Source organism: Dreissena polymorpha, chromosome 8 (genome assembly GCF_020536995.1).
Source record: "Dreissena polymorpha isolate Duluth1 chromosome 8, UMN_Dpol_1.0, whole genome shotgun sequence".
Lineage (NCBI taxonomy): Eukaryota > Metazoa > Mollusca > Bivalvia > Myida > Dreissenidae > Dreissena > Dreissena polymorpha.
In genome coordinates, this window is record NC_068362.1 from 85,798,391 (window position 1) to 85,812,834 (window position 14,444).

Consider the following 14,444-nt stretch of genomic DNA (forward strand, 5'->3'; position numbering starts at 1 on the left):
GAAGTAAGCTCAATGTCCCAACTTTTTTCCTTCTTTATCTATATAAATAAACATCGCATATCTCGATTTTCGTTATGTCGAATAATTCGATATGTCGATATAAAATTTTATCCCGGGTCCCGATTTTACATGTATTTTCTGCGGTTTATCTCGAAGTGCGAATAACTGTCCCAGTGTCTGCAAAAGGTGAGAAATATTTTCTTTGATACTTCACCGTCCCGCTTCGCCCGGCTGCTCCCGATACTGTGCGGTAGGAAATTGATCCGTTGATTGCATCAATGATCACACGTGTGTAATGTCGTTAGCCATTAACACTTGAGTAAGGTCCGTCACTTTAACATCAATTAACTGCAATTAATACACAACCTGCCGAAAGGCCGAAAGACTAATTGTTTCTACAAACAACATTCCAAAATGCATTGAGTTATATTTTTGCTTATATAAATGGCTTTTCATTTTTATTTGATCCTGTACTAATGATCGATTGAACTCTGCATTTCAAACTACAAAATGTACATGTACAGTTCAGTATTCCGGTACGTGATTTAGCATGGTCAGATGGAAAACCCTCGTCTTGATTGGACGTCAATTGCATCATAACTTTAAATAGCAACATAACCGGATGTTTACTCGACAGTTTAGAAAAATTATAACCGCATGTGCTCATGCAATTCTGTAATACTTAAAACGTCATTTTAAGCATTTAAATAGCAAAATAAATCTTGCTTTGTAAAAACGCGTATATATCAGGTAGAGAGTATTATGCCACACGGTGACGGCTCTAGTTAGACCACTTAGCAGGTATTTAGATGTTGAATAACAAGGTAAATTTTCGTCACATCTTTTCTTTGAAAACGTCTTATCGGATATCTCGAACTCTCGTTATCTCGATATTTTTTCTTGTTCACGCCGACTTCGAGATAACGAGAATGGACTGTATTACAAGAAATAGAAAACATACATGCATTAAGCTTGAACGTTAGATATATATGAGCATTTGGATAAATAATACTTATTAAGGTAGACAATGGTTCATGCGCACTAAAAGCAGTAAGGCATTAACAATAGACTCAATCAATGTAAGCACCTTGTTTACAATATGCAATATGAGTGTATCTTAAATATTGATAATTACGTACACGTTAAGACTGCACCTTTACAAGAGAACGACTATCGTTGATCAAGGATTCTGAAAATATGGTCAAGAATACTACTGCAAAAATTAGAAACAAACATGTTAAGCATTAAGCTTAAACGTTGGATATGTATGAATATTTACATAATTAACACTAATTTAAGTAAACAGTTGTTCGCGTGCACTAGATATATTAATTCTGAAATGTTAATACTGTCAAAAGTCATATTATAAGAAATAAAAAAACATACATGCTCAGCATTAAGATTAAACTTTAAATATATATGATTATTTACATAACTAATACTTATTAAGGTAGACAATGGTTCATGCGCACTAAAAGCAGTAAGGCATACACAATAGGCTCAATCAATGTAAGCACCTTGTTTACAATATGCAATATGAGTGTATCTTAAATATTGATAATTACGTACACGTTAAGACTGCACATTAACGAGAGAACGACTATCGTTGATCAAGAATTCTGAAAATATGGTCAAGAATACTACTGCAAAAATTAGAAACAAACATGTTAAGCATTAAGCTTAAACGTTGGATATGTATGAGTATATACATAATTAACACTAAATTAAATACACAGTTGTTCACGTGCACTAAGAAGTAAAAAAGGAAAGCATAACGAATTAACTCAGTCCAATGTCAGTACATTTTTTACATTATGCAAAATGATTATGTCTTAAATATTAAGTAATACTGTTAGGCTGCATACTTTAGACGTTAGATATATATGAACATTTTTATATTTAAAACCTTTTTAAGTCTACAATTGTTCACGTGCACTAAAACAGTAAAGCATAACTTATCGACTCAATCGAGTGTTATCACTTTGATTACAGATGCAATAAGACTATGTCTTAGATATTAAGAATTACGTGCACGATTAGACTGCACGTTTTATATTTAGATGGATATATCCATATTTAATACCTATTAATGTCCACAATTGTTCACGTGCAATAAAAAAAGTAAAGCATAACACATTGACTCCATTTAAGCGTATCCTACATAGGGGATATGTAGGGTCCGTCTACGGAGCCCATTGAGTCTTCGTATAAGTGTAGTTAAAATACGTCATGCTTTGATATATGTGTTATATCCCAAAGAAAGCAGCCCTTCAGAAACGAATTTGAGGGTCCGCATTGGGATGATTTTAGAAAAATGCGTTATATTCGATATAAATATTGAATGGGTGCGCTTATCGTGCATATGACACAAGCATAGTTTGTTAAATGCGTAGTTATGATTATGTTATTTTGTAATCAGTAAATAGGAGTGCAAATTACTGAACACTAGTCTATACTGAAGTTATCACCACTTAAGACATACATGCTTGAGTTACTACTGTAAATAGGAATGTCAATTACTGTACTAAAAAATATACGGTACACATGTACAGTAGACTCTGTCAATACCGGACTCTCTGAATACCGGAACTCTCCCGATTCCGGACGGTCGGGCCAGTCCCGTATTTTCTCCTTCAATTTATTTGTTAAAAAATGTTGAATAAACCGAACTCTCTGAAAACCGGAAACCGGACGGGTATCTCCGTAAATTTGGTCATTTTCAACGTAAAATACATTGAGTATACCGGACGGTCTAAATTCTCAAGATGCCCGAAGCATGAAAATAACAATACCTTGTCAGCACAGCGAGTGCGGTGTCACACATATTGCTCGCGCAATTATCGATAATCGGATTAAACATACCATAAAGGTGTCAAGTCGTTACCGCGCTATGGGAGTCCGATTTAGTAATGTAAAACAAACTGTGAATGTCTATAATAGACGTGCGGTAACACCAAAAAGTGATTAACTCGATCGTTTTATTAATTATTTATTATCGCCTGATAAACAATTAAAATAAAAAATTAAGAATTAGTAGGTTTTGAGATTATGAATATCTTAAAAAATAATTATGACGCTGTTTTTTGCTTGTGTGTATGTTTTATGAAATGTAGTACATGTATGTATTGAATAATAAATCTTGTATCTACAACAATCTTATTTGTGTCGTCACTCGCCTATATGACAAATGCCACGTACGTACATGTATAAAGCACCACGCTCACTTTGGGACTAATCAAAACAAGTCGGTATGGATTTTTTTTTGCTTTTAATCGATTAAAAACCCATTTTTTAAGAATGCAATTAACATCATCAGTACCTGCGTACAATTATCACATGGTACATGTAAATGTATATGGTTTGTTTTATTTTTATGTGATTCTGTACACAATGCATAACATGTATATTTCGGCAATATGCACACTCTTGGTAAACCGGAACTCTCTAAAAACCGGACGATCAGGCCGGTCCCGAGATCGTCCGGTTTACAGAGAGTCTACTGTATATATCACCAACAAAGACACGCCATTTAATTTGGAATACAAATGTTATCTATACGCAAGAATAAGTCATGCATGCAAAAGAAATATTCACTTACAGGAATCTTATATTGACTTCAAATTCCTTCGATAGATTTGTTGTTTTAAAGTCCCACATTCAAGTCGTTGGTTTGTCTTTACCGTAGACAACACACTTCACTGAAACATCCCATAAAAGCGACCGCGTAAACGTGCCTTTTATGTACTTTATGTATTCTGTTGGGGAGAACGCGTTTACAATTGAGCCGTGCTCTGTGAAAAGAGGATTTAATGCATGCGCGTAAAGTGTCGCATGTGCGTAAATTGTCGTCCCAGATTAGCATGTGCAGTCCGCACAGGCTTATCAGGGACAACACTTTCCGCCTAAACGTAATTTTTGCTAAGAAGAGACTTTCTGTAAACAAAAATTATCATAAAAGCGTAAAGTGTCGTCCCTGATTAGCCTGTGCGGACTGCATATGCTAATCTGGGACGACACTTTACGCACATGCATTAAACCCCCTTTTCACAGAGCACGGCCCAATTAAAAGGATCTAGCGCACACTGCTCCTTTAAAAGATAGCCAAGTGTATCGCTGCTATATATCAAACCTTCAAACTGGGTCAAACCTGAGTTACCTTCAGAAAATAAAGAGATTATTATTATATATTATTATTATTATTATTATTATTATTATTATAAAGCGATACCCCTGTTACGTCATACTTGACGTTCACGTGCATAATGGTAAACAGACGGGGCGTTTGTGTATTAACGTGCGTTGTTGTTTCTGGATTATTTGCCTTTATTGACGCACAAATTGGATTAAATGGTAAGATTTTTTTCATAATCAATATGCTTTTAAGAATTAGAAAAATCAAACACAAATAATTCAACAATGCAAATTGATTACTGGAGTTCTTTTAGTGTACACTCAATTGTTCGTGTTGAATTATACGTAGGAATAAAGCAAACACGATCTCTGTGCGACTATTTATTTATTTATTTATTTATTTATTTATTTATTTATTTATTTATTTATTTATTTATTTATTTATTTATTTATTTATTTATTTATTTATTTATTTATTTATTCATACTTTTCATTTATCTATAAAACATAAACAATGTTTTATAATATACATATTTACATGAGATAAACACACAATCAAACATTTTTAAGTAATAGAGAGCTACAAGATATGTGTAATATTCATGTCTGGTTCCAGGTCGTGAAACATACGAGAACTAACCGCAACATAATTATACAACCAATTAACGCTCTTAGCTAACACATACTTCTGTGAAGACGTCCATACCTTGAATTATGATAATCTATATAATTCTCTTGATATATCTCGGAGCCAAAGTTGTTATCTTGTTTTAGAAAAAAGAAGAATGTTATATGTGCTAACATGTATATTATCTAGTGTTGAAGCTCATTATACTTTTATTGTGGTCCAACTGTAAACCTTTTAGACGTATATGTGTCTTGTTCTGATAAAACTGGGCATAATGCATGTGCGAAAAGTGTCGTCCCAGATTAGCCTGTGCAGTCCCCACAAACTAATCAGGGATGACACTTTCCGCTTTTACTACATTTTCGGTAAAAAGGGACTTCCTTTAAAAATAACTTTGAAGCGGAAAGTGTCGTCCCTGATTAGCCTGTGCGAACTGCACAGGCTAATCTGATACGGCACTTTACGCACATGCATTTTACCCAATTTTCACAGAACAAGACACATATGGCTGGCTCTCAATCATGTATCTGTAATGATGTGGGCATTTAAAGGGGCATTAACACATTTTGGCATGTATTGAAATTTGTCATTAAATGTTTTTTATTGATAAATGTAAAAATTGGATTTAAAAAGCACCGGTAAGAAAACGAGAATTAAATAAAAGAAAGAAAAAAAGTAACCCTAAACTGGACTCGAACCACTGACCCCTGAAGAAAAAGTCTATCGCTTAGGCCACTCGGCCATCGATGCTCATACAATGAGGGATTTATTTTATACTTTATGTAAGTAATCGTCGTAGTATCACAAACTATAACGAGTTAATAAGATGTACATATGTTTCAGCCTTAATAACATACTTTACAATTACTATTAAATATGTTTACATGTACTGTCAATTCTCTTAAAGTACATTTCCATATTTATTTGAGCTATACCACTACAGAATATAACAATTCCCCCCCCCCCCCTCTGTGCCCTTTATTAATAACTTCCTACCAGAAGCTACAATCCCTGACATTCGTTCATATGTACAATTGTTCCTATGCTAATTTGAACAAAAGGTTGAATAATATGTTGTTAATATTAAAATTAAAATACAAACATGTGCTTTTGAAAAAGTATTAAGCCTAAAAAAGGTCTTAATAATATTTTGAATTGTCGGAGTTTTTTGCGATGATAACCTTTGATCGCCGAGTACTATGTTGTTCAGTTTGGCATTTGATTATCGGAACCAATGCCCAGGGCGTCAATACAATGTAGGAGCCAATAATGTCCGGGCTTTCAATATAAAGTGTAAACGATTGTCTGGGCTGTCAAAATAACGTGGGAACCATTGATCGGTTATCAAAAAACACGTGTAAAAATTAGCGTAGGAACAATCGTCCGTAGGGACCATTGACCGGATACCCAAATAGCTCTAGGTAAGATAGGATAACATACAATTCTTTTACTGAAGAAGCTTATGCCTAACTTCAGCATTTATGCTAGTTAGAATATCCTGTGACCTTTTGTTCATGTATATAATCTCATTAAAAACATGGGTTATAACCTCATTACATGTATTATATATGAGCCGTGCTCTGTGAAAAGGGGGTTAAATGCCATGCGCGTGTCGTCGAGATTAGCATGCTCAGTGCGCACAGGCTAATCGGGGACGATACTTTCCGCTTTTATGATATTTTTTTGTTTAAAGAAAGTCTTTTCTTAGCAAAAATCAGCTTTTGGCGGAAAGTGTCGAACCTGGTTGACTTCACGGGCTAATGTGGGACGACACTTTACGCACATGCATTAAACCCTCTTTTCACAGAGCGATATAAGATATTACAGTAGCACAGTTCGTGAAATGATGAAACTTATCTACGCATCAGTAAGAGGCAATATTATCTGAAACATAAGTTTGTGCATATTGTAATGAGTAATTCTTACGGATAATGTAATTTCTTTAAAAAATTAAATAAATAGTACTTGCCATAGTAGTGTTAAGTTGTTAACTAATATATTAAAAGGGCCCGCTAATACAATTTGGTGAAATATTCCACTACGATATAAGCAAAAATATGTTTCATATTGTGACTTGTGAATAAACTGTATTAGGGCGTATAAGGATTAATTATTGTAACTATACTATACATTATGTTTAAGCAGGCAAAGCCGATCGTTCCATACACACTGCAATAACGTTCACTATTTGTCTTATTGATGCTCGATTGGTCATTGTCAGCTCGGGTACCACTTACATGTACCCCGGGTACTCTTAAGTATACTTACATGTACCCGGGTACGGTTAATATACTTACACGTATCCGGTCGATATTAGTCTGTACCCGAGTTGTATTCCCGCCCAAAATCCGATGTCGTAAAATGCGCTACCGATTACCGTAAAACGATATTGCTTATCGTAAAGAAACTTCTCTTTTAAAAAAAACCTGCATCAACATGCTTTTTGAGTACGAGTTTCGATAATATAGTGGCCATTTAACAGAACATAAATGTGAACATAATTAAATTTAAAAAATAGCCGACAACGACCGATTTAGCTTTAAAATTACCGGGTACGTTTTAGTATATTTAATATGTACCCGGGGTACATGTAAGTATACTTTAGAGTACCCGGGGTACATGTAAGTATACCCGAGCCGACAATTGACAATCGAGCCTTATTGACCCATTTCCGGTGACATCACTCCGCAGACAGAATTCCCAGCTGCAATAAACAATAAACGTTTTGTGTGATTACACTAGTGCAGTCGTCTGCTTTACTTAGCAATTTATGTGAAAATTAAATGCAGATAGCCAATATAAAGTTTAAAGTTAAAATGTATGGGATATAGATAAATTTTGATTATTTAGTTGAAGGAAGGTTTTTAAATGCAATAATACCTGCGTTTACCACTTTTTGTTGTATTGGTTTTTATTTTCAATAGTAATAGTAGTATCGGTAATACAACACAATATTCAGATCGCATGCGTCTGACGTCATAACGAGAGCCTAGTTTTAAACGTAAAAAGATCACCGGAAATAGGTCTCAATCGACAATAGCTCACCGTACGATACTGGGATCAAACCATCACAAGCGAAAATATTTTGAGCCGTGCCCTGTGATAAGGGGGGTTAATGCATGTACGTAAAGTGTCGTTCCAGATTAGTCTGTTCAGTGCGCGCATGCTGATCAGGTACGACACTTACCGCTTTAACTTAATTTTTGCTAAGAAAAGATTTTCTTTACACGAAAAATATCAAAAAGTCAGAAAGTGCAAGTCCGCACAGGCTAATCAGGTACGACACTTTACTCACATGTATTCACAGAGCGAGGCTCGCATACTAATTCAGGCTTCTAGATGCTGATGCAGTATTTATGTCAACGTTACGTTTAAAGTACAATGTACATCGCTTTCGTGTAACAAGACATACATTTTGTCTTGACTATCTCTTATGGCGATGCAATTCCGATATTGCCAGTATGTGCTCACGGTTGCTTGGTTGCAAGTAAAGAGCGGTTCAATTAATAAATGATAAGCCTTCTGTATGACCATTTTTGAATTTCCATGGACCGACCATATACATTAAACCCCGTGTTGTGATAAGATTGTGAAAACAAATAGCATGATTTGAAATTGAGCTCAATACACATCATTCCTGATTACCGGTGTAGCGTGAGAATTGCAAGACCGTGAATTTCTTAAGATAAACCGGAAGTCTTGCATTTCTCAAGTTACCCCCGTGAGAATTACAAACCCGCTGACCGTGAAAACAGTAAGACCGATGTCCGATACAAGTAGCACTTATTTAATTTGAATTTTTAGTAGTTTTGTTTATATTAAAAGTACAAAATGACTTTACATCAAGAATGCACAAAACTACTGTTCGGATTGTTGTTATTTCCGGACATTAATGGTGAAAATTATTACTGGTAAAAATGAAAACGGTCCCGAGGTAAAACGGCCTCACAGGTTAAAACGGTCACTGTTTAAAATCAATGAGCTTACAACTGGACCCAAATTTTTATGAATATGTTTATACTAAAGTGTTACCACAAGTATGCTTAAAACGTTTAGATATCACACATTTTGTGAACGCTTATATGTGGAAATATGGTTAATTCTTAAGGTATTAAGTATCTGTAAGTGTTTAGATTGAATTATAATGATTTGTTATCTTGGTAAATTAATTTTTTTTAAAATCCTGCCAAAATTACTTAAGATATTAAGAGTTATTAACCAAAATAATTTCGCTGGTGTTGGAAATATTTTATATTTCTAATGGCTTTTTCTAGCTTTTTCCCATTTTTTATATTCCCAAAATATTGTTTCAAATTATAAATGTTGTGATGTCCTGTACGTATTGTCTATAGCAAGTAATACATTTATTATAATATATAATAACATTTGATTCATGTAAGACTCACTTTAATATTGACTGAAATAATGATGTTGGTAACTTGGTAGCGATGTATTATATTTTTCATGGCTTGCAAAAATATTTGCTTTTTAGATTTGCAAAACCAACTTACAGACTGGCATAACCAGCTGATAATAATTGCCCTCGAGAAGTGCAAAACCGAGTAATTGTCTGAAATAATGATATTGGTGGTGGTTGTGTCTTATATTTGGCTTAAAATGCTAATACTTATTGCACGTGAGAATTGCAAGAACAATCATTTGTCTAAAAAAATAAAATTAGTGGTGGTTGTGTCTTATAAATTTGCCATAACCATCTTATACTTTTTGCCAGTGAGAAGTGCAATACCAAGTAATTGGCTAAAAAAATGATATTGACATTGGTAATGTGTCTTATCTTTGGCTTGACCAGCTGGTAGGAATTGCCAGTGAGAAATGCAAGACCAATGATTTGTCTGACATATTGATGTTGGTGGTTCTGTCTTATATTTTGCTTGACTAGCTGATACAAATTGCCCCCCGAGATGCTCAAGACCAAGTAATTGTCTGAAATAAAGTTATGTTGGTTGTGGTTGTGACTTATATTTGGCTTGACCTGCTGATACTTATTGCAGATCAGAAGTGCAAGACCAAGTCATTGCCTGAATTAAGGATGATGGTGGTTTTGTATTTAATTGTGCTCGACCAACTGGTACTTACTATCATTAGAAATGTGCCACACCAAGTAATTGTCTGATAATGATGTTGGTGGTAGCCGTGTCTTATATTTGGCTTGAACAGCAGATATGTATTACCCATGAGAAGTGCTAGACCAAGTAATTAATAAAATCATGATGTTGATTGAGGTTGTGTCTTATGTGAGGCTTGACCAGCTGAAACGTATTGCCCATGAGAAGCGCAAGACCAGGTAATTGTCTAAAATCATGAAATTAGTTGTGGTTGTTTCTTATATTTGGCTTGACCAGCTGATAGGTATGGCCCATGAGAAGTTCAAGACCAAGTATTTGTTTGAAATTATGATGTTAGTGGTGTTGGTGTGTTATGTTTGGCTTGACCAGCTGATATGTATTGCCCATGAGAAGTGCAAGATCAAGTATTTGTTAGAAATAATGATGTTAGTGGTGGTTGTGTCTTATATTATTGGATTGAACAGCTGTTATGTTTTGCCCATGAGAAGTGCAAGACCAAGTTATTGTCTAAAATCATGAAATTTGTTGTAGTTGTGTCTTATATTTGGTTTGACTAGCTTATATGTATGGCCTGTGAGAAGTGCAAGACCAAGTATTTGTTTGAAATAATGATATTGGTGGTTATGGTGTCTTATCTTAGGCTTGACCGGCTGAAATGTATGACCGTGTGAAGTGCAAGACCAAGTATTTGTTTGAAATAAAGATGTTGGTACCGGTACCACTACGCTATAGTGCACTTGTCCGAGGATCACGCTTTTCGTCGATGGATTGAAGACCAGACTGTGTATTATTACTGCGTTAAGTGATTTGACACTTAATTGTGAATTCTATTTGATAAATTTATTAGTGTTTTAAGTAATTTTATTTAAGTATTATTTTCATTAATAACGGGTGCATTATTCGTATTCCTTTGTATGATGTTATTTATATTTTTGTATTAATATTTTTAGGATTATTTACTGAACGTAAAAATTGATCACTGCTCTAATTATAGGATATAAATCTGGCCCTGCATGACATGACAACTAAGGTTTCATCTCACTGTGTTTCATTCATAAACTAATCCGTATACATACGGAATATTACGCTAGTCAATTGTTCCAAGAGTTTGTATCACTCGAGTGGCTTGTGTGATGACGTATCACACGAGAGGCGGAGAATTATGTGAGATACATATCTTACTTCTGTTAACACTCGCCTATTATATGCTATTATTATGTAAATGATCTGACCTCTAATCAAACTCTCCTATTATATGACATGATTATGTGAGGTACATATCTTAATTCTGTTAACACTCGCCTATTATAGTTGATTATTATGTAAATGCTCTTACCTCTAAAACACTCTCCTATTAAAAGACAGGATTGAGTTACTTATCTGACTTAATTATCAGTACTGCCTGATTATATGATAGGATTTATTGAATTATATTTATTCTATTAAACTGTCATATTAAATGACATAATCTTGTGTATTTTCTTTCTTTTATCCACACTATGCTATTTTATGACAAGATAATGTGCATTATCTTACTACTATTCAAAATCATCTGTTATATGACATGATAATGTGAATTACCTTACTTCTGTTCACACTTTCCTATAATATAACATGATAATGTGAATTATCTTAGTTCTGTTCACGCTTTCCTATTATATAACATGATAATGTGAATTATGTTACTTCTGTTCACACTTTCCTATTATATAACATAATAATGTGAATTATAGTACTTCTGTTCACGCTTTCCTATTATATAACATGATAATGTGAATTATCTTACTTCTGTTCACACTTTCCTTTTATATAACATGATAATGTGAATTATTTAACTTCTATTCACACTCTCCTATTACATAATATGAAAATGTGAATTATCTTTCTTCTGTTCACATTTTCCTATTAAACAACATGATAATATGAATTATCTTACTCCATTAAAGCTCTCCTATTATATGACATGATAATATGAATTATCTAACTCTATTAAAGCTCTCCTATAATATGACATGATAATGTGAATTATCTTACTCTATTAAAGCTCTCCTATTATATGACATGATAATATGAATTATCTAACTCTATTAAAGCTCTCCTATAATATGACATGATAATGTGAATTATCTTACTCTATTAAAGCTCTCCTATTATATAACATGATAACGTAAATTATCTTACTCTATTAAAGATCTCTTATTATATGACATGATAATGTGAATTATCTTACTCTATTAAAGCTCTCCTATTCAACAACATGATAATATGAATTATCTCACTCCATTAAAGCTCTCCTATTATGTGACATGATAATGTGAATTATCTTACTCTATTAAAGCTCTCCTATTATATGACATGATAATATGAATTATCTTACTCTATTAAAGCTCTCCTATTATATGACATGATAATATGAATTATCTTACTCTATTAAAGCTCTCCTATTATATGACAGTATAATATGAATTATCTAACTCTATTAAAGCTCTCCTATTATATAACTTGATAACGTGAATTATCTTACTCTATTAAAGCTCTCCTATTATATGACACAATAATATGAATTATCTGACTTTATTAAAGCTCTCCTATTATATGACATGATAATGTGAATTATCTAACTCTATTAAAGCTCTCCTATAATATGACATGATAATATGAATTATCAAACTCTATTAAAGCTCTCCTATTAAACAACATGATAATATGAATTATGTTACTCTATTAAAGCTCTCCTATTATATGACATGATAATATGAATTATCTAACTCTATTAAAGCTCTCCTATTATATAACATGATAATGTGAATTATCTTACTCTATTAAAGCTCTCCTATTAAACAACATGATAATATGAATTATGTTACTCTATTAAAGCTCTCCTATTATATGACATGATAATATGAATTATCTAACTCTATTAAAGCTCTCCTATTATATAACATGATAATATGAATTATGTTACTCTATTAAAGCTCTCCTATTATATGACATGATAATATGAATTATCTAACTCTATTAAAGCTCTCCTATAATATGACATGATAATGTGAATTATCTAACTCTATTAAAGCTCTCCTATTATATGACATGATAATATGAATTATCTAACTCTATTAAAGCTCTCCTATAATATGACATGATAATGTGAATTATCTAACTCTATTAAAGCTCTCCTATTATATGACATGATAATGTGAATTATCTGACTTTATTAAAGCTCTCCTATTATATGACATGATAATATGAATTATCTAACTCTATTAAAGCTCTCCTATTATATAACATGATAATATGAATTATGTTACTCTATTAAAGCTCTCCTATTATATGACATGATAATATGAATTATCTAACTCTATTAAAGCTCTCCTATTATATAACATGATAATGTGAATTATCTTACTCTATTAAAGCTCTCCTATTATATGACATGATAATATGAATTATCTAACTCTATTAAAGCTCTCCTATTATATAACATGATAATGTGAATTATCTAACTCTATTAAAGCTCTCCTATTATATGACATGATAATATGAATTATCTAACTCTATTAAAGCTCTCCTATTATATAACATGATAATGTGAATTATCTTACTCTATTAAAGCTCTCCTATTATATGACATGATAATATGAATTATCTAACTCTATTAAAGCTCTCCTATAATATGACATGATAATGTGAATTATCTAACTCTATTAAAGCTCTCCTATTATATGACATGATAATGTGAATTATCTGACTTTATTAAAGCTCTCCTATTATATGACATGATAATATGAATTATCTAACTCTATTAAAGCTCTCCTATTATATAACATGATAATATGAATTATGTTACTCTATTAAAGCTCTCCTATTATATGACATGATAATATGAATTATCTAACTCTATTAAAGCTCTCCTATTATATAACATGATAATGTGAATTATCTTACTCCTATTCACACTCTTCTAATGTGAAGAACGTGCAGATCGCTTGCTGCACAACCACGTTTGCGGACGTGATCAGTTCTTTAACCTGATTTCAACCCTATAAAACCTCCTCATTCCACATACCGCATTGCTTTTATAAGTTTATTATACATATAAGTTTTAACACATTTCCCATATTAAGCGAATATTACTTGGTCCCCGATGAATTATTACTACCTCCACTTGTTTTCCTACACTTAACGACTGATGACTGCGGAAATAAATAATAATATCACAACCACACGCACGAAGTATCTGATATTTGTCAATTGATAATTTATTTTAAGTATAATATCTTGGTTTAGAACACAATTGTATAGCAAGTAATTTCTAGACTCTGACAAGTTATAATCGTGAAACTATTAATGATTATTTGTTAATGGTTCTGAGAAAATTGGGCAAAATGCATGTGCGTAAAGTGTCATCCCAGATTAGCCTGCGTGGACTGACACTTTCCGCTTTAATTGTATTTTTCATTTACAGGAAGTCCCTTTTTGCGGCCTGCACAGGCTTATCTGGGACGAAACTTTACGCACATGCATTATGACCATTTTACTAAGAACAAGACACGTTTAATCAGACATTTTTTAGGTTTTCGACTCTTGAATGTCAACTC

The 14,444-nt window shown here is 32.9% G+C and overlaps 2 protein-coding genes and 1 long non-coding RNA gene across 3 annotated transcripts in view; 2 read left to right on the top strand and 1 right to left on the bottom strand.

The window, feature by feature from the left end:
* Nucleotides 1–14,444, top strand: part of LOC127840835 (DNA-directed RNA polymerase II subunit RPB2) — a 144,966-nt gene that overhangs the window by 84,787 nt on the left and 45,735 nt on the right. The window lies entirely within an intron of this gene.
* The window catches only part of LOC127840864 (uncharacterized), an 82,758-nt gene that overhangs the window by 22,909 nt on the left and 45,405 nt on the right, over nt 1–14,444 (bottom strand). The gene's annotated exons all lie outside the window — the stretch shown is intronic.
* LOC127840837 (contactin-like) overlaps nt 4,106–14,444 on the top strand; it is a 51,746-nt gene continuing 41,407 nt past the window's right edge. The window contains exon 1 of the mRNA XM_052369264.1: nt 4,106–4,350. Coding sequence (XP_052225224.1) covers nt 4,263–4,350 — 88 coding nt within the window. The 5' untranslated portion in view covers nt 4,106–4,262. The remainder of the gene's footprint in view (nt 4,351–14,444) is intronic.